At 41.4% G+C, this 27,801-nt stretch overlaps 2 protein-coding genes across 2 annotated transcripts; both read right to left on the reverse strand.

Annotated features, from left to right (window-relative positions):
• Window positions 1-27,801, reverse strand: LOC117556905 (IQ motif and SEC7 domain-containing protein 2-like). The gene is made up of 6 exons (XM_034232499.1): window positions 27,789-27,801; window positions 26,863-27,024; window positions 25,862-26,080; window positions 22,623-22,672; window positions 21,842-22,069; window positions 1-561 (listed from the first exon to the last, which is right to left on the reverse strand). The coding sequence occupies exons 1-6, from the start codon at window positions 27,799-27,801 to the stop codon at window positions 1-3; spliced, it is 1,233 nt and encodes a 410-aa protein (XP_034088390.1).
• Window positions 1,091-5,898, reverse strand: LOC117556902 (ER membrane protein complex subunit 3-like). Its single transcript, XM_034232498.1, has 6 exons — window positions 5,768-5,898; window positions 4,361-4,560; window positions 3,905-3,962; window positions 3,333-3,426; window positions 2,698-2,802; window positions 1,091-1,327 (listed from the first exon to the last, which is right to left on the reverse strand). Exons 2-6 carry the CDS (start codon window positions 4,513-4,515, stop codon window positions 1,242-1,244), a joined length of 498 nt encoding a protein of 165 aa, XP_034088389.1. The 5' UTR covers window positions 4,516-4,560; window positions 5,768-5,898; the 3' UTR covers window positions 1,091-1,241.

The raw sequence follows: 27,801 nt of genomic DNA on the forward strand, positions 1-27,801 counted from the left end.
TTAGGGGGGAGTGAGGGGAGAGTGGCGGGGGGGTGATGAAGCCCAGATTGTAGCGGGGGTGCTGTCCGCCGCCATGCTGCAGCCGCTGGTGCTGCGGGGGGTGAGAAGGGGGGGGGACCCTGCCGCCGGGGCGGGGCGGAGAACCTGTGAGAGAGGGTGAGGTGCGGGGGGGCGCTCTGCATGTGGTACCGGTGGTGGTGGTGGTAGGGAGGGGGCGGAGTCTGCTGTTTGCTGGATCCCACTGACTCCGCCTCCTCCACTGTTGCCGTGGCAATACTGGGCGTGCAGCGCCTGCAGCTTGGACGGCCCGAGGCCTCCAACCCCTCCCAAGTCCGACTGAGCGAGGTTGGGCAATGGGGAGGGGCACGGGGAAGGGGAGGCTGGGTGGGCGATGGGGGGGGCGGGGGCGGGGTAGTGAGGGGGGGAGGAGATCATCAGAGGACTGGGAGGACCCTGAGGAGGAGGCGACGTCATCGTCAAAGGAACGGGAACTTTGCCTCTCCTGCTCCCAAAAAAGTTCCCCAGCAGGCCGCCGCCGCCACTCGGGCCTCCCACCCCCACCATCCCGCCTCCTCCCCCAGCCCCTACCCCGCTCACGAGAGGGGAGGTGCTGATCCCCCCCGGGTTACTTAAGCCTTGAAATATGGACACACAGGCAATTGTTATGAAAATGTCTGTTTATTGTTGGCCATTTTAATTGAACTTATAGTTATTGAACTTCATTTAATTTGAGATTTCCCCCCCAAAGGTTAAAAGTCATAGTGACACTTTATGACGGAGGCAGTTTTGTGACTAGCTGTCCACTCACTCAAATATAATATATAAAATGATACCTGTCTATGTTTATGGGTCGCCATTAAAAAAAACTAGATTTCAATAAAACTGTCACTCCTGTTTTCTTTTTGATGTAAGAGAAATAGCTCCTAATATAAATACATCACTGTAGAAGCTCTGTTTTATATTAATCATATACATGTATTTTATTTATCCTGAGGACAGTGTATTTAAGAATAAAAGGTTAAAATAATGCTAAAAAAAACCACAAAAATATTAAATAAATATGTATAAATGAATATATTTCAATGAATACAGTGGTGTATAAGTATTAACAAAGATATTAATGGTAGAAAACGGATTATTTTGAGTAAGTTTACTGTTTGTCTGAACTGTCAGGATTGTAAGATATTGTTGGTGAATGTCTGAGATGTGTTCATGGTCTGCTGAGGAGCGTCGGTGTGTTTTTACCAGGAGGCGTCCAGGGACAGCAGGTCGATTCCTCTCTGTAACATCGGCTTGAACCTCAGAGTCAGAGGGAACGGCACCTTGGCTGCAAGACAACAACAACAACAATCACAAACAAACAGGAATAGGGTTGGGGTTATTTAATTTGACTTTAAGTCCCAAAGAAGAATAAGTTAGAGCGACTTTAGCTTCTGTGCTGTGATCGGCCCCAAAATTGGCGATCGGAACATCCCTAGTGTTTTCTTAAAAACTCAAAATATTTTAAACAGTCTGACTTTTTCTTTTTAAATAAGCTTTGAACATGTGAATCAAAAAAGTTGTATCTTTAATAAAAAAAGGGTTAAAAAGCTAACCAGTGTTAATGGTGTTATAGCAGGGGTGGGGAACCTCCGGCCCCCGGGCCGTATACGGCCCGCGAGACCATTTGGTACGGCCCTCGAGGTAATTTATAAACACACGCAAAAAAGAAAAAAATGTAAGAAATCTAGACCGCAAAATAATTAAACAAGCGAGTGCCTTTTTTTCCTGGCCAAGGTCAGGGTCCTTGAACACAACACGAGCCTAACGTGTCATCATGTGGTATATGTCTCGTCTGACAGAGGTGTAGTTCTGACGGAGAGCACCAGAACGCGACTCCGGCACTTCAGAAATGTCAGTGCCCATAAGGAGCCGTACACATGCCACAGTTTTTGCGTGGCTGTGTCTTTAGTTGTAAGCCCAGTGGCGATCTGTTCATCTGTCATACTGATCATACAGTCAATAACTTTGTTGTTATTAGCATCTGGTTAGCTAGCTATGCTAACGAATATAAGAAGCTTTTTCTCCAACCAGTGAGGTAGGCACATCTTTATATGATCATTATAGTTATCAAAAAACAAGAGAATAAAGTAAACAGGTATAAAATACTATATTACAGTAAAAAAAAAGTTGTTATTAATAAACAAGAATACAGTTTGAAAGGAGAGTGATTTGTAAAATATCCATAAAGAAAAAGTTAATCTGCTTACAGTTCTGTTTCATCTGGGTGTTGAGAGATGTTTCCATAGATCTCTTAATGTTGCTCTCAAAGTGCACCAGATTGATGCTTTCAACTTCAACATTTAAAATCTTCCTGGGGGAACATGCCTGGATGCATAACCCCCCTAGAGGAGGTTAGGCCCCCCCGAATCTAAATACATTTGCACACATCTTGTGTCCATATCTTTCTGTTTTGGCGGTCATGCCACATCGTGCTCGTGAATGCATGCGCGAGTCATGGTGAGATATCTGGATTCAGAGGTTGCTCTTTCTTTGCACAGCATGAAAGAAAGGCCAAATTAATGGGCTGTGATTTTGGTGTGTTTAAGCAGAGGTCAATCATTTGTACGGCCCCCTGAGGATGTTGGAAAAATTGAGAGGAAAAAGGTTCCAAACCCCTGTGTTAAAGGGTTAATGACTAACAGCTGGAGAACTCACTTATGACGAACCCAGAGAAGGCCCAGTTGATCCAGCCGCCGATCACAATCATGGGCAGCACGTTGGTCAGGTTCCCCTTCATCATGTCCGTCAGCATGCTGGTGTCTAAAAACAAATACACACACATTTATAATAGACATAAACTACATTTAGATAATGGCTGAAGTGCTCATGTCAATTAATACAAAAAATGAAAATGAAATACAAAACAAAGAAACTGCCTTAGCGAAAGGATCAAATCCAAAACAGTTTCCTTTTTTAAGTTCGGGAAAACAGAAATGAAAAGTATATATTAACACACGGAAAATAAATTGAAATTAAAACTTATTATACTTCCTGCCTCGGGCAAAAATTAAGTGTGTGACACCTTAAGGCAAGATCAAATCTGTAAATCGTAGGACACACACACACACACACACACACACACACACACACACACACACACACACACACACACACACACACACACACACACACACACACACACACACACACACACACACACACACACACACACACACACACACACACACACACACACACACACACACACACACACACACACACACACACACACACACACACACACACACACACACACACACACACACACACACACCCACACACACACACACCTGTCATGGGGTTCTTGGGGACAACCTTCCTCTTGACCTTCTTGAAGAAGCCGGTCTCTGCGTCGTTGAAGTAATGTTTCCTCATGGCGAAAGACTGCAGCAGAGAAACATGTTTACACACAACAGATCAGAGCCTTTCGATGTATTCACTCACAGTAAGTCCTTTAGGATCTCATTTAAATGTTTATTATGGTACATTTAGCAAATACCAACCTATATAACTTTAAAGAGAATTTTAACATTCTTTAACCTGCCAGTGATTATATGTGTTACTGGGTTTTAATTTGAAAAGACAAAACATGAGTACAAACCTCAAAAATATGGAAAGTAGTTAATGTAACTAATAAAAGAAAAACTATTATAATACATCAAGTTTAACGTCTATCATACAGCTCAAAATGACGCTGTCGTTTTTGGGTCTATATTTTTTTTTATAGAGAAATTGTAGAGTTTCTAATTGGCGTTTTAACTTTTGAAAGAAATATTACTATACGATTACAAGTAGTAAAGACAGCATTAGCACTAAATGTATATGATTTTAAATTCCTGATTCCTAGAGATTGTGTGCTTACCTGTTTGGGAATATACTTTCCATTTTCTCTGAGGACGCGGCTGCGCAGGAGCACCTGGCTGAACACAAACACAAACAAAAATACACATTAGTCCACGAGCAAATTCTCAAGCATCAATCCAAACATTCGAAAAATGAAGTTTATTATAACTTCAAAGTCACTGACTTGTTGCTGCCAAACGAACTATACTTCTGTATGACTGCTATAACACTTTTGAATTGACTCACCACCCTTTTTGTTGTTGTTACGAAACTTTCGGATTATTCTTATTATTCTCATATAGACATATAGGGAACATACACACCTTACTTAAGCAAACACATAGTAATTGATGGCAATATCGTTTTTTGTATGATCATGTATGACAACTTGACTTTCTGTTAAACACTTTGTCTGTTTACTCTTGGTAAACAGACAAAGAATAAACAAATTGTTTTAATTAAAATGATCCCTCACCTGTCAGACACCTGCTCCAGGTCGATCTTCTTGTCGCTGTGCAGCAGCTGCGTGACGTAGTGACGGATGATCCCCACGAAGAAGGTGATGAAGACGATGGGCAGGACGACCCACATCCGAATGCTGGAGTCCAGCAGGAGCTCTGGACCGGCCATCGCTCTCTGTTCAACCAGCCGACCGTAGAAAGACAGGGAGACGCTCTGAAAGAGAGAACACCCCATCAAATATACATTACAACAGACTTAATGTCACAATGTTTTATATTTCATATATCCATTACATTACATGCTTTATCCAAAGTGACTTACATACATTCGGTACTGTGGGCAATCCCCAAAGGAGCAATTTGGGGTGAAGTGTCTTGCCCAGGGACACAACGACATGCTGACTGCAGTTAAGATCAGCGCACTAACCCACTGAGCCACAACCTTCCATAATGATAATGTCAGGAGCAGTGCAGGACCAGAGCACTCTGAAGTGGCCCAGTGTTCTCCACTCTCCTGTTGATCTGTGGTGTGGTATAAACCAGAGTCTATGGTCTTAGACACTCTGGCTCTGATCACACCAGTGCAGTTTATACAGAGATATAGTACAGTTTATACAGAGGTATCAGCAGGGGCTTGAACCTGTGACCTTCTGATCACAGACACAGTGGATTAGTGAAGTGAGCTATAGCCTAGGTTACAGCTAACACATGTACTGTGTCTTCTGCTGCTGCAACAAGAATGACTTAATATGGTATCATTTAGGTAGGCTACATCTAACTTACTATAACTACACAACGTCGAACATTGGATTCAGTGACACAAGTGCTGCCAGAACAATATAGAAATCATATAAACTGACCATATCAATACATATTGATATTATAACAAGATGTATATCATTCTGAAATGAGCCTGCATTATGTGTACTCTTACTTTCATACCTGTAGTGTATTCGGATGCCTATATTTCTGTTTTTAAAAGTAAGGTAGCTTAAGGTTTTGAATGAACGACTTTCAGTTGTATCAGTGAAAGATCTTTTGACACATTAACCGACCTGTTACAGGCAGCAGAGGACATGACGAGCAGCTAACGGCTAACCAAAACAAAACACCAGGACACCATTTAAGCTCCTGTCGTAGCTTTTAACACAATGAAAATAATCTCGTCTAACATCCTACTGACACATGCCCCAACTTCATTAAACAACAACCAGCTGATGTTAGAATTAGCGGCTGTGTCACCGAATATATAGTTAGCTAAAGACGGCTAACTATGCTAAAGCTAACCTAGTTCCTCTTTGAATGAGTGTTTCTACAAATCGTTTGTTTCCATGACAGCACGGTTTATGTTGCAGACGTTGGGGGACAGATATTTGCTGTTGATATTTGAAAAGAGGTGTTCATAATTAACGTAAACTTACCACATTTATGAACTTTGTGAAAGAGCAACGCGACACACGTTCGACAGTTTTAAAACACGACGAAGGACTTCCGGTTCGACCGGAAACAGTGGATTCGATGTAGTGGTAAAATCTATGGGTAAAATCAAATGTATGTTTTTTAAGTTTTGTATGCAATCATAAAATAAGAGTAACAAATACGACGTTTAAAATATAGCAAATACATTTTAAAGTGCAAGGAGTGGTTCAATTAAGGATTAAAACACCTCATCAGTGGCGGAATAGCTAAACTCAGAGCCATATAATATGGCTCTGCTCCGTTCACTCCAATGGACCACTTGACCGAGCGTCAGACATGCCCGCCGGCAAGCTTCAACGCACACTGCGCCGCGTGTAAGCTCCGTTATGCATTGCATTTTCCATCAGATGCTAATTATTGTTTTTTAAAAGTTTTTTTCGGCTCAAGAAGCATTTTCTGACAAAGGAACATTTCATCTTGAAATCAACACATACCTGTTTTTTACTGGACAGAAAGAGGATGAAAAGATGAAACAAATGTAATTGAACAGTCACTATAATGTTATATTAAATGATAATACAAGTACCTCAAACTATAACACCATATATTATTTATAATTATAAAACGGATAAGTCAAATCAAGCAATCTGATTGGTTCTTAGCCGTGATATAATGAGCGTATATCACGGGTAGAATTATAGTTACTTTTCACAAGTCAGTATCCCTCCGCGAAAAAGCTACACCCGTTACAACTGTTACATTACGTCCGATACGAAACGGACTAACTAACAAAGCTTAAGATGGAAACATTTAAGGTTAACTTGGACCTCTGGGGGGGCCTTACTATGGAGGAGTGGATTGAGCAGTGCCTATCTCCAGAAAAAAAAAGCACCTAAACGACGACATGCAGAGCTACGTGAAGAGCAGGCCGACCAACTGGAAAAAAAACCGAAACGAACAGAACACCGTGAAGCACACAAAATGGGTGGCTAAGTGCTTTGAAGACTGGTGTCAGGATAAAGCTGTGGTCATAGACTTTCAGACGTCGAAAAACAGCAGCTCAATAACATGTTGAGAGATTTCTATGCAACTGTCAAATAATAATAGCCAAATAATCGATCAACGCTGTCTGTCGCCAGCTAGCTGTTACAGTACGTCCACAAGGTTCCGTTGCGTGCTTCAACAGAGACGCTTCCCATTGACTTTGAATGGGGGACGTCAAGCTTTGCCGAACTGCATTGTGGTTCCGTTGCGTCACTTTGCCTCCGTTCCTCGCTTCGAAAGTTGAGAAAAGTTCAATTTTTCAAGCGCAGACGGAAGCGCAAGCCAATCAAATTGCGTGCTTGTGTGTCGGGTCGGGAGATTCATGTGATTGGTTGTTGGTCGCACGCCAGACACGCCCACCGGCAAGCTTCAACGCGACGGAACCGTGTGGACGTACCGTTAGTGTTGTTGCATAGCAACCACCTCGCACTGTTTTGTGTAGAAGGCAACGGAGGGACTATTTTATTTTGAACATCATTATTTACTAATAATATTTAAATTGGAGCGTATTTTTCTTTCATATTGCCATAGTTGGTAACCGTTTTATAACGCTTCGCATCGGGCCGATCAACGGCCCGAACAACAGCCCTTAACTGTGATATAATGACCATATACCACGGCCTGTCGTGAGCTATTGCTTAAATAGTTTTCTGCCTTTCTCGTCACTGCTCGACTCTATTGGCTAGCGCTCCAACACATTGTACGTGATAGGCTAAGGGGCGGGACATCTCTAAGCGGTTGACCAATCACAACAGAGCCAGCTAACCAATCAGAGGAGACTGGGCTCTGGTTTCAGACAGAGGGTGAAAAGAGGTGCTGCAGCACAGGCAGTATGAGAAAAATAAAGAGCTTTTTGAACATTAAAGCATGGAGACATGTCAGAGAGACACTACATACTGATATACACCTGCACATCAGCAGGAGAGGACTCTTTAAAGTAGAGACACTACATACTGATATACACCTGCACATCAGCAGGAGAGGACTCTTTAAAGTAGAGACACTACATACTGATAAACACCTGAAAATGATAGGCCCTCTTTTTAAAAGAAAATAAGAACACACTCTCACCATAAGGTGACAACACAGAGCTGACAATATATAAACAAAATGGAAAATCCTACTGTGTATCAAACGTATGGAAATGTTATGAATGTTTTGTTTCTGGTGTTTCAAGCAGCCAATGAATTTCACAAATGTTTCTATATGAACACTTACTTTAGTAATGTTATCCATCACATTTTCAAAGTACTCCATTGCAAGTTAAAGTCCTTAATATTGTTAATTAAGTAGAGGTATTAGATTCAAAATATACTATATAATATAAATAAAGTAAGTACATAATATGCGGGATGGCCCATTTTGGATAAAATATAAAGATTATAATAATACATGTTACTTTGTTGCAGATGATAAAGGTGGAGCTGATATAGAGAATTATCGTCCAGGAACTTTTACCACAAAATTATATTTTATTTAATGGACTTACTGATAGTTTTTTTTAAAGTTAAATATTCCCCTGTTAAGTTTGTGCTTTAGAAAAGTGAGAACATATTTGATTTCAAGGAATTTCAAACATTTTCAGGGAAAGTTACAGAGAAAATATAAAATATTTGAAATAGGTATTTCCTTTGACTTCTTTCTATACATCACAGCAGTGGTTCTCAACTGGTCAGGCCTCGGGACCCACTTGTCAATAGATCGCGATCCGAACATATAAATTACGCATTCTGGTACACTCTGAGAAGAAAATAAATAAATCTATTACTACCCGACATTTTAATAATATTTTATGTCATTGTTTGTGTTTCACTTTGTTCTGAAGCTGAACTTGCTGCTCCTCACAGAGAGAAGAGCAAAGAGGAGAGAGTCTGTGTGAATTACTTTAAATTGTGGGTAAGGGTAGATAGCCCCCATTGTTCTGTGACCTGTCAATCATCAATCCGGGGGTCATATTTCATGATATGAAATGAATTTTTCTTCACTCAGGGCCCACTCGAAACGGGTCCGCGTCCCACTTTTGGGTCGCGACCCACCAGTTGAGAACCACTGCTTTACAGCAGGCCCAGCTTCATTTTGAACTTCTACTCCACTTTAACACATCTTAGTTCACTTTTCAAGTCTCATACAATACTCACTTTCATATCTCCTGTGTCCGGTGCCTTGCTCAAGGGCACCACGGCCAAGGAGGTGAGACCTCTCCAAATAGCAGTTGGAGAGGTCTCGACTAACTCCCCTTTTGTGTATTTGCCCAGACGTTTAATACTTTTCGCCTCATTCTGAAAGAAAGAGGTGAAATGTGCTAAGGTGACGGCCATCTTGGTGACGTGTGTTGTGTGAGACCAGAGATGTAGTTCATGGAGCGGTTTCACACAAAATAAGTGTTACTTCACAGTTTTACCACAAACCTTTTTTTTTCTTGACTTGCAAAATTATCTTTTAAATTGACAAACATCATATGTGAGTTGAGTCACGAGGCCGAGTTCGAGTCCGCGCCAATCAGTGCGCGAGTCGACTCTCTCTCTCGAGTGCCGATTTTCGGGACTCGAGTACTCCGTCTCTGCTATCAGCTGACGCCAACAGGCAGGAGCAGGGAGACACAACACTGAGAGCAGCCAAAGGTTTCAGGCCTGATCTCAGCGAGATCAAACTGATAAACTGGGTCAAAGTTATGGGCCGAGGAAAATGTTTCCCCAACACCCCCCACACGAGTGACAATCCAGGGAGCGGACATTGAGATTGTGAAATCTTACAAATACCTGGGTGTTCATCTGAACAATAAACTGGGCTGGACTGATAATTCTGCTGCTCTGTACAAGAAGGGACAGAGCAGACTCTTTCTGCTGAGGAGACTGAGGTCTTTCGGGGTGCAGGGGGCACTCCTTCAGACATTTTATGACTCTGTTGTGGCATCAGCCATTTTATATGGTGTGGTCTGCTGGGGCTGCAGCATCTCGGCTGCTGACAGGAAGAGACTGAACAGACTAGTAAGGAAGGCCAGCTTTGTGCCCAATGTCTCACAGAGAGATATTCACAGCTCCTTCCTTCCTGCAGCGGTCATACTGTATAACCCTCATGGTCCCTGGTAGACCCCCACACATATAACAACAAAGACTATGACACCTCTTGTTGTGCAATACCAATTATGTGCAATATATACATATGCCGTAAATAGCTGTTAGAACTGTTACAGGATGTGTATTTTGTAAATTGTGTAATTTTTGTATCTTTAGTATTTTTGTATGCATCCTTCTTGGTCTTTGGCTCTTTTCTTGCTGTAACAAATTCAAATGTCCCCTCTGTGGGACGAACTGTTTCTGATTCTGATACTGATTGTTTGAGATAAGTTGAGTTATTTTTCAATCGCCTCACGCAATGTTTTTTAAATGTCTTATTATTAAACCATTATTCAAGTCCCATTGAGAATGAATCATCCAATGGAGCCCTGGTCAAGACATGGGCAACAGTATTTCCTAACAAACTAGCCTACATGCAAACATTTGAACATGTAAAACAAACACACTACTTTTACGATGACACCCACATGAACTTTGAAACACACATGCAGTATCAGCTGTATGCAAAGGACGAAAAGGGGAACAGACCAAAGATGGACTGATGAATTCATTGGAAGAGTCAGCAGGAAGTCAATGAAAGCCACATAACTTTGAATATGTATATGTGATCCTTCCCTTTACCTCCGTTTCCTTCTTTTGCCATTCGTGCTTCAGTGTAATGTGGCTCTTGGATATGTGTTGGGAAAATACTGAATGTACTTTTCCAATATCAGAGTAACATGATAACAAAGGCCCAACTGTAGCTGTGTACATGACAGGATATATGATTACCTAGAAGAGCATCAGGACTGTTTTAGGCATATGAAAGTGATTAACATGATGATTCAGCCTCTATGGAGATAGACATATGACTGTTATGTTTATTGCTTACGTGGGTCTTAGCTAATCTGAACCAAGCATTTAAACCGGTATACATGTATCTTGTGACTGTGTAACTCCCTCTCTTGTATATCAGCGTGTGAAGGACACTGTTCAGGAACTAGTTGAACTAAATGCTCTGTATGTGATGACTACTTCCATTCTTGAGAGGATAATAAATACATGGATCCTGAGGTTGAAGCTCAAGCCGGTAACGAGTGATATTTTTCTAACAAGTTGCATTGATGACCTTTTTGACCACACAGGTTGCAAAAATATCCTATCGTCTTTTCCAAACCACTATTCCTTAACTTCTGAGTTAAACATCATTGGGTTAAGAGAAAATGCAAAGGAGAATACATCAGGACTCAGGAAAAGACAACTGCGGTGCAAAGAGAATCTGACTGCACTTACATTAGGCTGTGAATGATTGGCCAGCGGATGTTATTGATGTGCGTCTGCCATGAGGAAACAGTAGATTACCATAAGCGCATGTAGATACTTTGCTCTTTGTGGTGATGATTTATAAACATGAACAACAGTATTAAAATATATACAACATTTTCTCCTTTCATTTCTAAAAGGGTGGTCGAGTGTATCCTCAACTAAAGGAGATTATAAAGGAAGCACTGAAGCTCTTTTCCTATCATCAGAATCTGATCAGCTCTCTCACGTCTGACACTGAGGAACTTCTGAGTCATTTCACTCCGTTAGGAACCTTCCCAAGACCCCAGGAAGTGCGCCGGCCGCTGAAGGACATTTTCGTGGTGGCTGCATTGACAAACAGTTGTAATTTGGTTTTCCTGCTGTGTATCACCAGACCTACGCCCATATTTCTCTATTGGTCTTTCCTTGTAAATGCATGTAAGTAAATAGGCCTGATATAAAAAAGCTGTCAGTCCCATATCCACTTTGCATTAAGTCGAAAGTGCAGCTAACTAACGCATAATGTTAGTTAATGTTTAACCTAATGTATAATATAAAAAGCTGCACATCTCCAGTCTCTGTCCAAAAGAGAAGAACAGGGAAGAGACAAGGATGGAAAAGGTTCTTCTGATCATCATCGCCCTTTCAGGCAAGAGTTTTATATATTTTTATTTAAAATACTGCATGTTGTCCCATTAGCAATTGTTAGTACTTTCTATTTTGGTTTCCCTCTGACAATTACTTAAGTTCTTTAATTTACAGTTTAACTTTAATGTAATTTGGAGAAGTCGGTTCAGTAATTGATATTGAATCTAATCAAAGTGTCTGTGTCTCTGCAGGGCTGAGCGCTGTCTCCTCACATGCTGAACGTCAGTACCATTTTGTTTCTGAAGCAAAGACCATGTCTGAAGCACAGAGATACTGCAGAGAGAAACACACAGACCTGGCCACTGTAGACAGCATGGAGGTTGTGAAGCTCCTGAACGACAAGTTAGATCCAAACAAACTCAGCGAACACGGAAACATTTATGTGAGTTCACTTTTTGTCTTTTCATTCATCATGCTGGTGACGGGTTTTAGCTTTAAAATCGGACCCTACTTAAAACACTTATAACTTAACTGAAGTGTAAAATGTCCACAGATAGCTGAAGCTTTTGGTGTACTTAAATAAACTTCTGTATGTATTTTTAGGAATTATTACAGTAAAAAACTGTTGAAAAAATGGGAACAAATCTTGTCATTTACATTTATTTTGCAATTTGATGTGAAGGTAAAGAAAAGTAATTGTAAAATCATTAATAAAGTTTAGAAGGATCAGACAGATAGGCAGTATGAAGGATGTAAATGAGAGTTGATGTTGATGTGTGACGCTTTAAAAGCTACACTGAACAAAAATATAAACGCAACACTTTTGTTTTTTCTCCCATTTTTCATGGGATGAACTCAAAGATCTAAAACATTTTCTATATACACAAAATAACCATTTCTCTCAAATATTGTTCACAAATCTGAAAAAATCTGTAATAGTGAGCACTTCTCCTTTGCCGAGATAATCCATCCCACCTCACAGGCGTGGCATATCAAGATGTTGATTAGACAGCATGATTATTGCACAGGTGTGCCTTAGGCTGGCCACAATAAAAGGCCACTCTGAAACGTGCAGTTTTGCTTTATTCTGGGGGGGTCCGAAAACCAGTCAGTATCTGGTGTGACCACCATTTGCCTCACACAGTGCAACACATCTCCTTCGCATAGAGTTGATCAGGTTGTTGATTGTGGCCTGTGGAATGTTGGTCCACTCCTCTTCAATGGCTGTGCGAAGTTGCTGGATATTGGCAGGAACTGGAACACGCTGTCGTATACACCGATCCAGAGCATCCCAAACATGCTCAATGGGTGACATGTCCGGTGAGTATGCTGGCCATGCAAGAACTGGGATGTTTTCAGCCTCCAGGAATTGTGTACAGATCCTTGCAACATGGGGCCGTGCATTATCATGCTGCAACATGAGGTGATGGTCGTGGATGAATGGCACAACAATGGGCCTCAGGATCTCGTCACGGTATCTCTGTGCATTCACAATGCCATCAATAAAATGCACCTGTGTTCGTCGTCCATAACATACGCCTGCCCATACCATAACCCCACCACCACCATGGGCCACTCGATTCACAACATTGACATCAGAAAACCGCTCACCCACACGACGCCACACACGCTGTCTGCCATCTGCCCTGAACAGTGAAAACCGGGATTCATCCGTGAAGAGAACACCTCTCCAACGTGCCAGACGCCATCGAATGTGAGCATTTGCCCACTCAAGTCGGTTACGACGACGAACCGGAGTCAGGTCGAGACCCCGATGAGGACGACGAGCATGCAGATGAGCTTCCCTGAGACGGTTTCTGACAGTTTGTGCAGAAATTCTTTGGTTATGCAAACCGATTGTTGCAGCAGCTGTCCGAGTGGCTGGTCTCAGACGATCTTGGAGGTGAACATGCTGGATGTGGAGGTCCTGGGCTGGTGTGGTTACACGTGGTCTGCGGTTGTGAGGCCGGTTGGATGTACTGCCAAATTCTCTGAAACACCTTTGGAGACGGTTTATGGTAGAGAAATGAACATTCAATTCACGGGCAACAGCTCTGGTGGACATTCCTGCTGTCAGCATGCCAATTGCACGCTCCCTCAAAACTTGCGACATCTGTGGCATTGCACTGTGGCATTGTGCTCTGAACATTTCAGAGTGGCCTTTTATTGTGTCCAGCCTAAGGCACACCTGTGCAATAATCATGCTGTCTAATCAGCATCTTGATATGCCACACCTGTGAGGTGGGATGGATTATCTCGGCAAAGGAGAAGTGCTCACTATCACAGATTTTTTCAGATTTGTGAACAATATTTGAGAGAAATGGTTATTTTGTGTATATAGAAAATGTTTTAGATCTTTGAGTTCATCTCATGAAAAATGGGAGCAAAAAAAAGTGTTGCATTTATATTTTCGTTCAGTGTAGTTACGATCATTTTGATAGAAGATAGAGAATGTGATGCTTTTCCTTGTTAAATATGGTTATGAATTTAATATATTTAGGGTTTTTTACTATTGAATGTATTTGCTTGGCCAGTGGGAGATAATAATAACATGTTGGCTTTTGCTGACTTTTGATTAAAATTAAATTATCAATAAAAAAAATTACCTTTACTGAAATTTCATACAAAAATGGGTTTCTTTATTTGCATCATAATTATAATACGTTTTTGTCGCATTATATCTTCAAATAAGTTATGTTGAAAATATAAACAGGCCGTGCCTTTCACACCTAGGCCTTCAGTAGTGTCTACCTGAATTAATCCAGGAGTGCCAGAATGGCTTTAGTCTTGGAGCTGTTTAATTGAAAGAAGTTATGCTTCATCCACACCGTTATCTCCTCCAGGCATGTGGTTATTGTGGATGATGGCAGAGTGCGGAGGGGGTTGGGTTTGTTCTGATGTAGAGCTGTGTGTCATCAGCATAGCAATGGAACGATATTCCATGCCGGCTGATGACACGACCAAGGGGGGACATGTATATGGTGAAAAGCGAGGGGCCGAGGACTGATCCTTGAGGGACACCACAGGTCACAGAGTGTGTTTGTGATTTTGCCGCTCCCAAGGTGACGTGCTCAGTCCTCCCGGGGAAATATGAGGAGAACCAGTTTAGGGCAGGCTCGGAGAGTCCAACTGTCGAGTGAAGACGATGGAGTAGAATGTCATGGTCGACGGTGTCAAATACTGCAGTTAGATCCAGGAGGATGAGGAGAGATGGAGATCCGGTGTCAGCTGTCATCAGCAGGTCGTTGGTCACCCTGACTAAGGCAGTTTCTGTACTGTGGCCCTGGCGGAAACCAGACTGGAATTTTTCAAAGAGGTTATTGAGTTTGAGATGTTCCTGAATCTGAATGGCAATTACTTTCTCCAGCACCTTTGATAGAAATGGCAGGTTGGAGATGGGTCTGTAATTAGCAAGGACTACAGGGTCTAAGGTGGGTTTTTTGAGTGGTTTGATGACAGAGGCTTTTAATGGGGATGGAACGTGAAAAGACTGGATGGAGTGGTTTATCACTGAAGTGATCAGGGGACTTATGGCACCAATGTTGACCAGGGCTGTGGGAAAGGGGTCCAGGGCCCATGTGGAGGGTTTCATCTTTTTGATCATGGCCTTAACTTCATGCTGCGAGATGTCAATGAAGCAGGGGGTTGACGGTCAGGACTGGCAGAGCAGCGGAGTTTGAGAGGAGAGAGCGGATGTGTGGGAAAAAATAACGACTCGTGTTTTCTGCTATATCCTGACATAGATGAGATAAAATATGATTAAAAGAAAATGTAAACTAATATAAGATTTAACTACCAATACAAAATATGACCTTTAAGAGTGCCACTTCAAAAAGTGTCGAGAAGACCCTTTGTAGTAGGATCAAATATTTTTCCATATACGTTTTGAGAACATTAATTCTATACAATGAAAAAAAACATATAACAGTGAGATTTAGAGGCACCAGTGCTATTTTTTTCCTCACTGCTTCCATCCTTTATGGTTTTGCTAAGCTTAGCCAACCACGTCCTACCTTAAAATGTATATTAATTGTCCGAATCTCACTCTTAAACAAATTGCCCCTAAGTGTAAAAAATGTTCCCTTAACCTTGTGATTGCTGGAAAACAGCTGTGTCTGTGTTTGTGCATACACATAAATCGGGCAAACAAAACAGGACACGTTGTTCCATCAACATGAACAGATTTTTTATATCTTTAGAGCAATAAATATTTCCACTTTTTTCCATATCTCTGCAATTTCAAAAACAAAGTACAAGTAATATATATTTATATACACAGCTAAAATATTCCATACATAATTTTTAAAATAATGTTGTCTCTGTTGACACATATTTGACACTGTACTCGTACAATTTTACAAGGACTATTCCAGTCTCTCTTTGCTCTACATTATAAACAAGAAATATTTTTTCTCCACAAAGCAGTCTATTGTGTTGTTTCGTACAACATAGATCCAGGTCCATCGCCCTTGTATAGATACACACAACACAGGCTTTCCTTTACACAAGAACAGAAGAATCAATTTTTTTTTACTTTATTTGAATCGGATCTGATATGCTTTCATTTCTTTCTTTTTTTAAATGTTCCCTGTTTTGCCTGCAGGAGTCAGATCTGTTTCTTTTGGCGTTAAAAGACAGATCTTCCATTCCTGTTGTAAAGCCAGCCCGACACAAACTGCCCTCTGCGGAGCAAAGTGAGTACTCTCATTGTCATTTTTCATAAAACAATGGTTATGTACATTCATGTTTATAATACAGCTTCATTCAGTGCAGATACTGTAATAAATATCACATGCAAACCGATAGTGGAGAGCAGGCCCGGGCAGAAAAAAACGAATTTAAATGTGGAATTTAAAGTGCCATAGCTGTGCTTTTGTATATCCTTTAAAGTTTAACTTCATATACTGTAAATTACTTGTGCCAACCATGCAATCCATTTAGATTGATTTCCTAATGTCCAGGCAGTTATTAGTTTATTTCAATGAATATCTAATTGCATCGTGCAGCAGAGAGCTAGTCCATTATAGAGAATTTGCCTTTAACCATTACATTTGAGTGTTGATGGTTGTTGATTGTATAAATGAACTTTCGTGTAAGCAAATAAACCCCAGAATAAAAGAAAAAAACACAAAAAATACAGACAAGAATTTTCTGTAAACTGGACCTGCAAGTGGGTATTTGGGGTCCAAGAACACAATCTGGAACAAAGTCGTAAAGACTCACTAGGGGTTTGAGGTCATGGCTAAATGTATGTTTGTTTGTACTGATTATCTATCTGTATAAACAGAGTGTCTGCAAACTGATTTTCCTTAAAAAGAGATTGACACTAAAATCGAAGGTTGTCCGAAAGAAAGAGCTCTTAAAATCAAAGGGATAAGTGGAAAGATGGTTGGCAGTAATGTAAATTGCAGTACTGTAGGCAAAAACACGCAAAAGCAAGGGTAAGGTCGCTTTAAAATATACATTTTAGTGAGGATGTGCTTCAGCTCAGGCACGCAGTGGATCAGGGTGAAATGTTGTGTAATCCTGTGCGAGGTAGGTTTAATCCAGTGCTCCTCGAGAAGTTTGTTTTGTTATTTCAAGTGTGTTCAATTAATTGTATAGCCTTTATTTGACATGGTGTTCATTTGTGTTTCTGTAGGTAATTTTAGATACATGATGGGTAACCAACCATCCACAGTTCCTAGCAGCTCAGGATATATTGTTTTTAAAAGGTTGTTTGGTAGCAGAAGTGTTGCTTGTTTCCATTAAAAGGTTGGTGAGAGGCTTCGCGATGATTCAGAGGTGTTTGTTTGCAGAACCATGCGGGGGTGAGTGAAATAAATAATCACAGTCTGTATTTAAAATATTAGAAAATATTAGTTGTTGGTTAGTAACCGAAAAGTCTTGGTTTTGTTGTCAACATATTAAGAAAATCAAAAAAAAAGTTGTACTTTTATAAGATGCCCCAATCAGAAAAAAATATCTCACACTTGTAAGCACATAACAAAATCAAAAATGCTAAAAATACAAAACAGCCCAAGGAGTACGTTATGTTAGTAGAAGCTTGTTACACAACAATATTGATAATAATATCAGAAGCACACTCTAAAAAGCCAAAGGGGTTCTTCAGATTGAAAACAATAGAGGACCAAAGACGGTACCCTGAGGAACTCCGTCCATTGATAATCCATGACAGTATTTCCACAAACCTCGAAAACAAAAAGCTTCTACAAAAACAGTTAAGGTATTTTCATTGTTTTGTTTTTCAAGTGAAGAACCCTGATGAGCTTTTGGTTTTTAGAGCATACATTTTGTTAATTCAAGCAATTCTGAACTTACAGATCGGTGCAGTTGGCCCCATTGAAAATAGAACACACTGTACAGTTATTATCTACAGTTGGCGCATTCACGTAATCACAAGGAAACTAAAAACCATGTTATTGATGATTGCATTCAGAACATCATAGGAATATCTCACCATCCACCAGTTGAACGCTGGTAAATATTTTTAAGAGGCTGGCAAAACCTGCCCTTTTGACAGGAAAGCAACAAGCACTGAGAGGTTTAGTTCTAGTCCAAAAAAGTACAAATGGCTGGTAAATAGTTCAAATGGTCGAAGGAACTTTCTATCAGCCATCACGGGCTTCCTGCCCTGACATCCGGTGATCTCGATAAAATGGAGAGAGCGAGGAAATACAAGTTAATACTGGCATGGTAACACAAGGTGCAAAAATAATGTGTAAAAATGAGTTTGTTGAAGAATATTTCACTTAGTGCTGCGTTGGTGAAACATGTTCTGCACTTCAGTCCAGATGTTTGCAAGTCCTTCAAGATCAAATTAGGTCCAGTTTCAGGTTCCTTTATTGGATGATCGTGAGACGATGGCCTCTGTCCTTTAGCCAGATTTTCAAAAATATGCAGTAAATGGCTTGGTATTTGTTTTTTTGAATGGATACAATCAATCACTTTGTATTACTTGTTTAGATTCTGAATTGTCTTTATATTCCAAGGTGGTCTTTCTTTAATTTTTTTCTTATGGTCATGTCCCTCCATCTGAAGGCACCGTATTCTTCTTTTATGCATCACATGTAGTGGAAGTGGTATTCAACTTTGTTCACCCTTAAGGTCACCAGAAATGTTTCACATCATATTTAGAGAAAATAAACCAGTTTGGACTGGGTGGGAAAATACATATGTCTGTTTCCAAAAGGTAAGACAACAATTTCTCTTTGTTTCTTGGGGACAACAACTTGTGCTCATATTTAGTTATATAAGCTCGTTTTTCCCGAGTTTTGCTTTCTGCAGATTCTTTTTTTGGTAACCAAAAAGTATGTAGGCCTACCTGTGTTTTTGGGGACACCTACGGAAGAGGATTAGGGTCAAATACGATTTTTTATTTAAAAAAATAAAAAGTTTAGTTCTGAAAAAGTCAGAATACCGAGAATAAAGTCAATCTCAGAAATATTATTTTTTATGATTTCTTTTCTCAGAATTCTGTCTTTTTTAAATCAAAACTCCCCAAATTTGTATTACTTTTGGTCGAACTTCCAGAAAAATTAATGTGACCCTTGTCCTCTTGTAGACACCGTTGATCAAATCTTTTTCTTTGGGAATTCCTCCTTTCTTGGAGTTCTTGGAGTATCGGATATTCTTTGGGCAATACACAATTTAGATTTTCTCAACTTAATACAATTTTTTGAATGTAATTTCCCACCCAGTTCATTTAACATTTCCACTGATAAATGTCCAGAGGTACGGTAGCTCCCGGGGTTCATCAAATTCAAACAAGCCAGTTAAACAAAATACTCTGTTTCCCATAATGCACCCTGTTTGGCACCTTTCAGCATAATCTCCTTTGCCAGCAACATATAGGGTCACATAGAATATGAAGCATGAAATACAGTTGACATATATTATAATTCAAGCTTATACGTTCAAATATACTTAGACACTTGCAGGGGATAATTAATTGGTTTTCTAAGAATAATCAAATAAATCAATGGGAAAATTGCAATGTCAAAAGTCAACCATTACCATGCTTAAGTCCAATCCAAAACAACGTTGTAGCACCCCCTGCTGAAACCCTGTTATCCACAAACACTAAAGGCTTTTAGTAATTTTTGCAAAACACAAAGGTAAAAAGACACCTGTAGTTTTTGTTATGATGGCTTATTTAAAGTTATTACAAAAGTTTATTGTAGATAGGAAAGTCTTCAGTAACCTTCACTAATGCACTTTTCCTGGTCAAAGAAATGCTGGATTGGGGCTTCAATTTACAACAAATCCCTCCCCCTGCATATTGATTTTAACCATTGACACACCGACACTCATTAGCTATTGCACAGGTCATGCACGCCTGTCTAAGACACAGAAACTGCACCATATTAATGCTAACCACTTCCGCCTTTCTGTTACGACTCATGGCTTGTATTATGTCAACAACCCAAACAACGGTGCTTTTTGTGCAAAAACAAAGCGATGCAAGACTAGTGTGATTTTTTGGAATATAGTAAAAAGGACTCGTCGCGTTCTCAGGATTCCTAAAAAACCTGAACTGTCCCATCAAACGGTTCGTAGTGTTAGCATCGAGCGCTAACCCCTTGCGATAAATCCGCAGGCACTGTTCCCTTCACGTCTGGTCCCTGAACCGTTTGTCCACTACAGCACTTCACACATTTTTTACTCACAATATGACACAAACACTTCCTCTGTCAGGGAAGAACAACACACATGTCCTCTTAAATCCACCTCTGAAGGGCACAACGAAGGGAGGATGGAGGTGATTGTCACCAAGACGTCAGGACTTCCATATGTTATTCTTCAGATATGTGATTCACCTTCTTGGTGTTTTTTTCTCCTCGAGGAAAAAACGTTCTCCAACAAACACCTTCGATACAGGGGGGGAAAGTCTCTCTACCTGCAGGGGAAGTGGATGTGAAAATAACACAGGCTGAGTAACTTCCTCTTCCCCACTCTAAGTGCTCTCCTACTCATGAGGCGGCCATTTTGAAACGCCTGTACCTGCCCTCCCCTCCTCTTCCTCTTCCTCCTCACTACTGTCACTCCCGCGGCGGGGCGTCGAACTACCGTCCTTATCTTCTGCCTCCTCACACAACCGTGCTGATCCGGCTGACCGGTTTGGATTTGGACCCTCCCCCCTGCCCTCCCCCAGCCCCCTGGTGCAGGGAGAGTGGGGTGTTGGGCGGCGGAGGTAAGGGCGAGTGCGGAGGAAAGGGCGAGTGCGGAGGAGGAGGCGGGATGGACGACAGCTGCTGATATTGGGGTCCATAGGGCTGCGGGGGCGTCTGGCTGACGAGGCGTGCCGAGGGCGTCTGCGGAGGAGGCGTGGAGAAGATGAAATGGGTGGAGGGGGAGGCGGAAGGGGAGGGGCTTAGAGGGGAGTGTGTGAGCACGGCATGGTTGTGAGAGTGTGTGTGCGCGTGGGGGTGAGGCTGCGAGTGGGAGATGGTCAGCGGGAGTTTGCCTCCACCGCCGACCCCCGGCCTCCCCGAGTGGTAGAGTCCGTGCGGGGTAGTAGGGGTTAGGGGGGAGTGAGGGGAGAGTGGCGGGGGGGTGATGAAGCCCAGGTTGTAGCGGGGGTGCTGTCCGCCGCCATGCTGCAGCCGCTGGTGCTGCGGGGGGTGAGAAGGGGGGGGACCCTGCCGCCGGGGCGGGGCGGAGAACCTGTGAGAGAGGGTGAGGTGCGGGGGGGCGCTCTGCATGTGGTACCGGTGGTGGTGGTGGTAGGGAGGGGGCGGAGTCTGCTGTTGCTGGATCCCACTGACTCCGCCTCCTCCACTGTTGCCGTGGCAATACTGGGCGTGCAGCGCCTGCAGCTTGGACGGCCCGAGGCCTCCAACCCCTCCCAAGTCCGACTGAGCGAGGTTGGGCAATGGGGAGGGGCACGGGGAAGGGGAGGCTGGGTGGGCGATGGGGGGGGGCAGGGGCGGGGTAGTGAGGGGGGGAGGAGATCATCAGAGGACTGGGAGGACCCTGAGGAGGAGGCGACGTCATCGTCAAAGGAACGGGAACTTTGCCTCTCCTGCTCCCAAAAAAGTTCCCCAGCAGGCCGCCGCCGCCACTCGGGCCTCCCACCCCCACCATCCCGCCTCCTCCCCCAGCCCCTACCCCGCTCACGAGAGGGGAGGTGCTGATCCCCCCCGGGTTGTGACAGAGCCCCGGCCCACCCCCCACCCCTGTACCGGGGCTCTGAGTTGGGCGGTGTGGCCGGTAAGCTGCTGGAGACGAGGGGGCCATCATGCTGTAGGGGAGACCTCCGGCCAGCAGGGGGCGCTGCTGGTGGGGCCGGGGGCTGCTAATAATGGAACCCTGAGGGGAGAAGAACAAGGGAAGAGAATCAAATACAGAACCAGGCTTATAAACACTTTACAATATTTAAAAAGAAGAATAACAGCAGTTTGGTTAAAGTTTTAGAGATAGTTTCCAATCATCCCGGCAGCCACTGCTCTGTTTGTTTCAGTACGTGAACAATATTGCTTTTTCAGACACTTCAATTAAAGGATATGCTATCAGTTTTTTGTTTTTTTTGTTTGAATTTTACTGTACTGAACTGAACTAGAATCAGGTTTCAAGACAGACATGCAGGAAAGAAGAAGAAGAACGAGTGAAGCAGACAAAGACAAATGATTAGTTATAAACATGTTGGGCATCCTGGTGTATGACCATCATGTATGACCTTCGTTGCAGGAAGTAAAGATCATCCAAAGCCGGAAAAAGGTGCTCCAAAATTACACAAAAAACCTTGCCGAGCCAAGCATTGAGACGAACATTATTAAACATGCAACATGTGCGTGATAATCTGCTGATGCATGCTGGGAGGTAACACGGCGCATGCTTTCAGTCCCGCCCCCGACAAACTTACTTCAACGGTACTGTCCAATGACCCGACACTGTTCCTACGACCTCGCTTCCCTGTTACCCAATCAGAAAGAGGCACGGTTAAAAAGAGGAAGTTCAAACACGTTATCCCGTTAAAAAAAATACACCTTTCTTTTTATAATTTTCCTGCAGATTAGGCAGACAGGGTTCTTGGTTGGTCACTTGCACTTTTTAAAGTATATTTGATTTTAAATTGATTGTTTGTTTACTATTTATTTTGTCTTTTCTGCGGATAAATAATAGATGTTCATATTATTTTGAATTTAGGATATTTACTTGGGTTTAACCCTCCTGTTGTCTTCGGGTCAAATCTGACCGATTTACTACTTTCATCAATCATAACTTTTTTGTTTTACATTCGATTACATTAAGACTTTATGATATCCTTCACAGTAGACATTTGAACATATACAATTGCTGATCACCACTTTCATTGCATTTTGGATGATTTAGTCAACTTAGTAAAACCCATGGTGTTCCCGGAATTAGTAACCATCCGGATCAGATAAAACACACACACACACACACACACACACACACACACACACACACACACACACACACACACACACACACACACACACACACACACACACACACACACACACACACACACACACACACACACACACACACACACACACACACACACACACACAGAACAATTTGACACATTTCCCGCTCTTATGTGCCCATCCCCCCACATGGATCACACCTGGCACACGCAATACATGTTCAGTGTCTATTCTTTGTATATTTACTGCAGTTGTTCGTGTACACCAGTAGTCTGATACAATATGTACAGTTTGAAAGGGTGTTAAATGAAATTTGGTGATGATTCATGGTTTTTGTGTTACTGTAATAGCAGTTAAAACAGGACCGGTCAAATTTGACCGCGAACACCAAAGTAAGGGGGGGAAAATGAAGACAATAGGAGGGTTAAGTTGCGTACTCTTAGAAAAAATATCCATAATTGGTCAAAAAATCCTCAGATACACAATTTGGGATTGAATATTCTGATCGGTGTCCCACTCCCTGCCATCGAGGACATCCAGGGCAGTGGTTCCCAACCTTTTTTCCCAAGAGCCCCCCCAAATGACTCCTGTTGGAAGTTGCGGTAATTAAAGTTTAAAACTCTCAAAAATGCTACAACTACTGTCACAAACTAGATGAATGTGAAGTATTGTGTTAAAGGAGGATGAAAGCGTAATTAAGGAGCACTATTGGAGTGACTTTGATGGTTATTGGACTCAGGATTAATTCATTTGGATTCCCGCTGTATGAAGAAATTAAAGGACGGCGCAAGTGGGAACAATTCACAAAGGGATTAAACGGTTTAAAACACATGCTCAAAGTAAGCCGGATTTTGCCGATGTGTTTATGTGGATTCAAAAGTCGTAAATAATCTACAAAATGGAGGAGACCGATCTGATCGGAGCAACTGTGACAAATAATCCAACTGAAACCTGCATGGACAATGGCTATGTTTTAAAAATGCGCTTATCCAGAAAAGCCTGGTTTGGACACTTTACGGGCAGAAGAAACATTTCTATTAAACAAAGAATTATACATTTCTGTAGTTAGTATGCCTTTAGCTACTAACTTGAATTGTTATTCAAATTAATTAATCAATTATTTTTTATATTTTATTGTAATGTAGAGACAAGGCTTTTAGTGACAATCATGTATTGCTTTACAATTATATGTAAAAAAATTAAAAAAAAGTCTAAATATGATATTTGGCCTCAAATCATCTGAGGCCTGGCGCCCCCCCTGCGATCTTTGGCGCCCCCCAGGTTGGGAACCACTGATCCAGGGGATACAGTGTTTGCAGAGGGCGCACAACATCTTCAAAGACACCTCTCATCCTGCAAACTATCTGTTTGTCCTCCTACCCTCTGGGAGGTGCCTCCGGTCCAAGACCAGCAGGTTCAGGGTCAGCTTCTTCCCCAGGGCTGTTACCCTGCTGAACTCTGCTCCCTGATAGACTCAAGCCCATACCCACCACCCACCTGTTTATATATTTTACTGTCAATGCCGTTTACACTGTATATAGTCATCTGTTTATAGCCTATTTATAATTATTCTATTTATAATAATTCCATGTATAATTATTCTTATTATGTAGACTCCTCCACTTCTATTTTGCACTTCTGGTCAGATGCCTAAACGTACATTTCGTCACTAGTACATGTACTACGTAATGACAATAAAGTTGAATCTGAATCTGATATAATTAAAAAACAATATTTACGGGGTATCAGTGCATTGCTTATCAGGTTAGTTATCATACCTCTATAGTAAAAAGAAACACCCTTATTGTAAACCAGCTATTTATAAAGTGCAGTTTCCACAGTAAAATCACCCTTTAATGTTTCATGTTGTATGTTATAGTCCAGCAGGTGGAGACAGAGCATCACGGCTCCACATCTGACTTCCATCTTACTGTATTATAATTCCATTTTAGATTTCATCACATTTTCATCAGTTGCATAAGACCACAGATGTAGGTTTGCTTTGAGTCAGTGAGTCATAAAAGCTGCAGCAGTAAACAGAAAATCTCCCATTAACAGGATCCCAGTTACGTCTCACAAAAAAACATGTAAGCTGTTGTTAACCAGGGGGAGAAAACACAGAGATAAGACTCACATGCTTCTTCCTTGATCCATTATTGAGCCTATTTTATATTACATAGAGCTTTTTCTTAACTGATGCTATGTGTTATAATGATCATATATTAACTTCTGGATCTGAAATCAATTTATCATGAATTAATTGACAATAAATACGTGTACCTTTGATGCCTTTGATTCCATATATACAAATAAAAGGCAGATTCCTTAAGATATTAAGGGTTTTAAAATCACCTGGTAACCAGACACACTTTTTTTACTATGATTTTATTGTTTCTTGTGAATATTTGTTATTTGAATAAGTGTTATTTCTTTTAAATAGTCGTCTCCTTGGTGGGCTTTCTGTCTGCAGCTATGTGTTATTTTTGGGCTGTTTATGCCATGGCCAGGTCCCCCTTCAAAATGTATACTTAATACAAATTAAAAGGTGCTATAGAAAAATGTTAATTATTACTGTCAAAACATATTAATATTTATTTTTGAAGTTTTACAACAATATTTTAAAATGTATCATTATTATTGTTTTTATTATTATTTATTTATTCATTAATAATCTATTTATTATATCATTATTGTGTCCCGTCCTCACCTGTTTCTGAGAGGTCTCTCAGAGAGGAGCTGAGCGCGGTGCGTTTGAGTCCGTCCACCGAGGCGTACGTGTCGTCGAGGCTCGGTCTACCCAGAATGCCGTTCACCGCCTCGCCCTTCATGCCGCCTATAGGCCCCCCTCCCGGCGCCCCCCCGCCTCCCGGTCCTCCCCCCGCCATCACTCCGGGACGCATCACTCCTTTCTGCTTCTCCAGCTCGGCTGCAGGGAGGAGAGAGAGGGGAGGAACAATGATCATTGAATGAAAGTGAAATAAAAGCTTCAAATAATATCAGTTTTCCCCGAGGTGACGTAGTGCTACTGCCTATACTTCTACAAGTTTGTTTATATAAATATTTGTATATAGTTCTTCTCAAATTTCACAAAACCCCCGTTTCCCCCCTTAATAAAAAAAGTTTAGATTCTGAGAGTTTATAAAACATGATTTTGTTATTAAATTAGCCAACAGTTTTTATAGTAACAGCTGAACGATTATATCATCTATTATGTAACCCCTTCAATTAATCAATAAATTAATACATACAAAATTAACTGGCTCCTATAGACATTGAAGTAATTTTTTTTTTCTTTGGGGTGACTATTTCATTAAATATTTTAATCTGCTTATTCTTACTTACTTTTAAATAATATTTTCAATTTAAATGTTATCTTATTATTTGCATATGTGTTCCTTATTGCTGCATGTCACTTGCAACATTATGTTTTACTAATATTTTATTACAGTATTTTTATCCTTTTTAATGTTTTAAGTAAAGTATTTAGCATTGTTTGAGGAGCCTGGGACTTAACATTATGTGCATTTAACAATAAAACATTTGAATGAATATAGGCCTTTAACTTCTATTGAAGTATTTCACAGAATTCTGATTACTTCCTTCAATACTGTCTACTACTATTACCACTGGTTAACGCCACTGCTGTGACCACTGGTATTATCACTACTATATACATAAGTTCTGATGCGCTGTGTCAGGAACACTCACACTCCACGCGGTACTTCTCCATGTCCTGCACCTCAGCGATGCTCTCTCGGAGGTCAGAGGTGAATCGAGCTCGGTCCTGCTGACTCGGCGCTGTGAAGACGATCAGAACCTTCCTCTCTCCGCCGGGGTTCGCCGACGTCAGTCTGATACCATGAGGGTAATCTGTGTGACACACACACACACCCACACACACACACACACACACACACACACACACACACACACACACACACACACACACACACAAACACAAACACACACGTTACACACTGTGACCTCTGGGCTAAAAGTCTGACCTCGCTGTGAAGAGCAGAACATCAAAGCTGAAAAGACTAACTTCCTATTGTTGGACAAAAATAGATGATATGAAATGTTTTGGTCTTTTAACATTAAAAATGAAAAATGTAACGATCTAAAACATGAATGTTGAACATCAGATATTGATGATGGTCTCGTTGAATGAAAGAATAAAGGAATTCCTGTCAGAAAGGAGTCTCACAAGATCTCATCCACTTATTTAACAATATATTCCAAAAAGACAACAAAAAGAAAATCAATATATCGTTAATTTTAAATCACATTTCAATGGGGATCAAATGCTGCTTCCTGGTTGATGGTGGAAAAAACGTGATATAATACTTCCCGCCAAAGAAGTTACAAATACAGAATCTATCAAGTAAATCATTCAAAATGGTTCCAATTTGTTAGAAAATGTTTCTTTTTTCTCAGGATGACCGAGTATAAGAAGCTGAATGACGAAAACATTCTCGTATAGCCTTAAAAGACATGCACACGCACGCACGCACGCACGCACGCACGCACGCACGCACGCACGCACGCACGCACGCACACACACACACACACACACACACACACACACACACACACACACACACACACACACACACACACACACACATTCTTACCTTCCTCCCACAT

This window comes from Gymnodraco acuticeps, unplaced genomic scaffold (assembly GCF_902827175.1).
Source record: "Gymnodraco acuticeps unplaced genomic scaffold, fGymAcu1.1, whole genome shotgun sequence".
In the NCBI taxonomy this organism is placed as follows: domain Eukaryota; kingdom Metazoa; phylum Chordata; class Actinopteri; order Perciformes; family Bathydraconidae; genus Gymnodraco; species Gymnodraco acuticeps.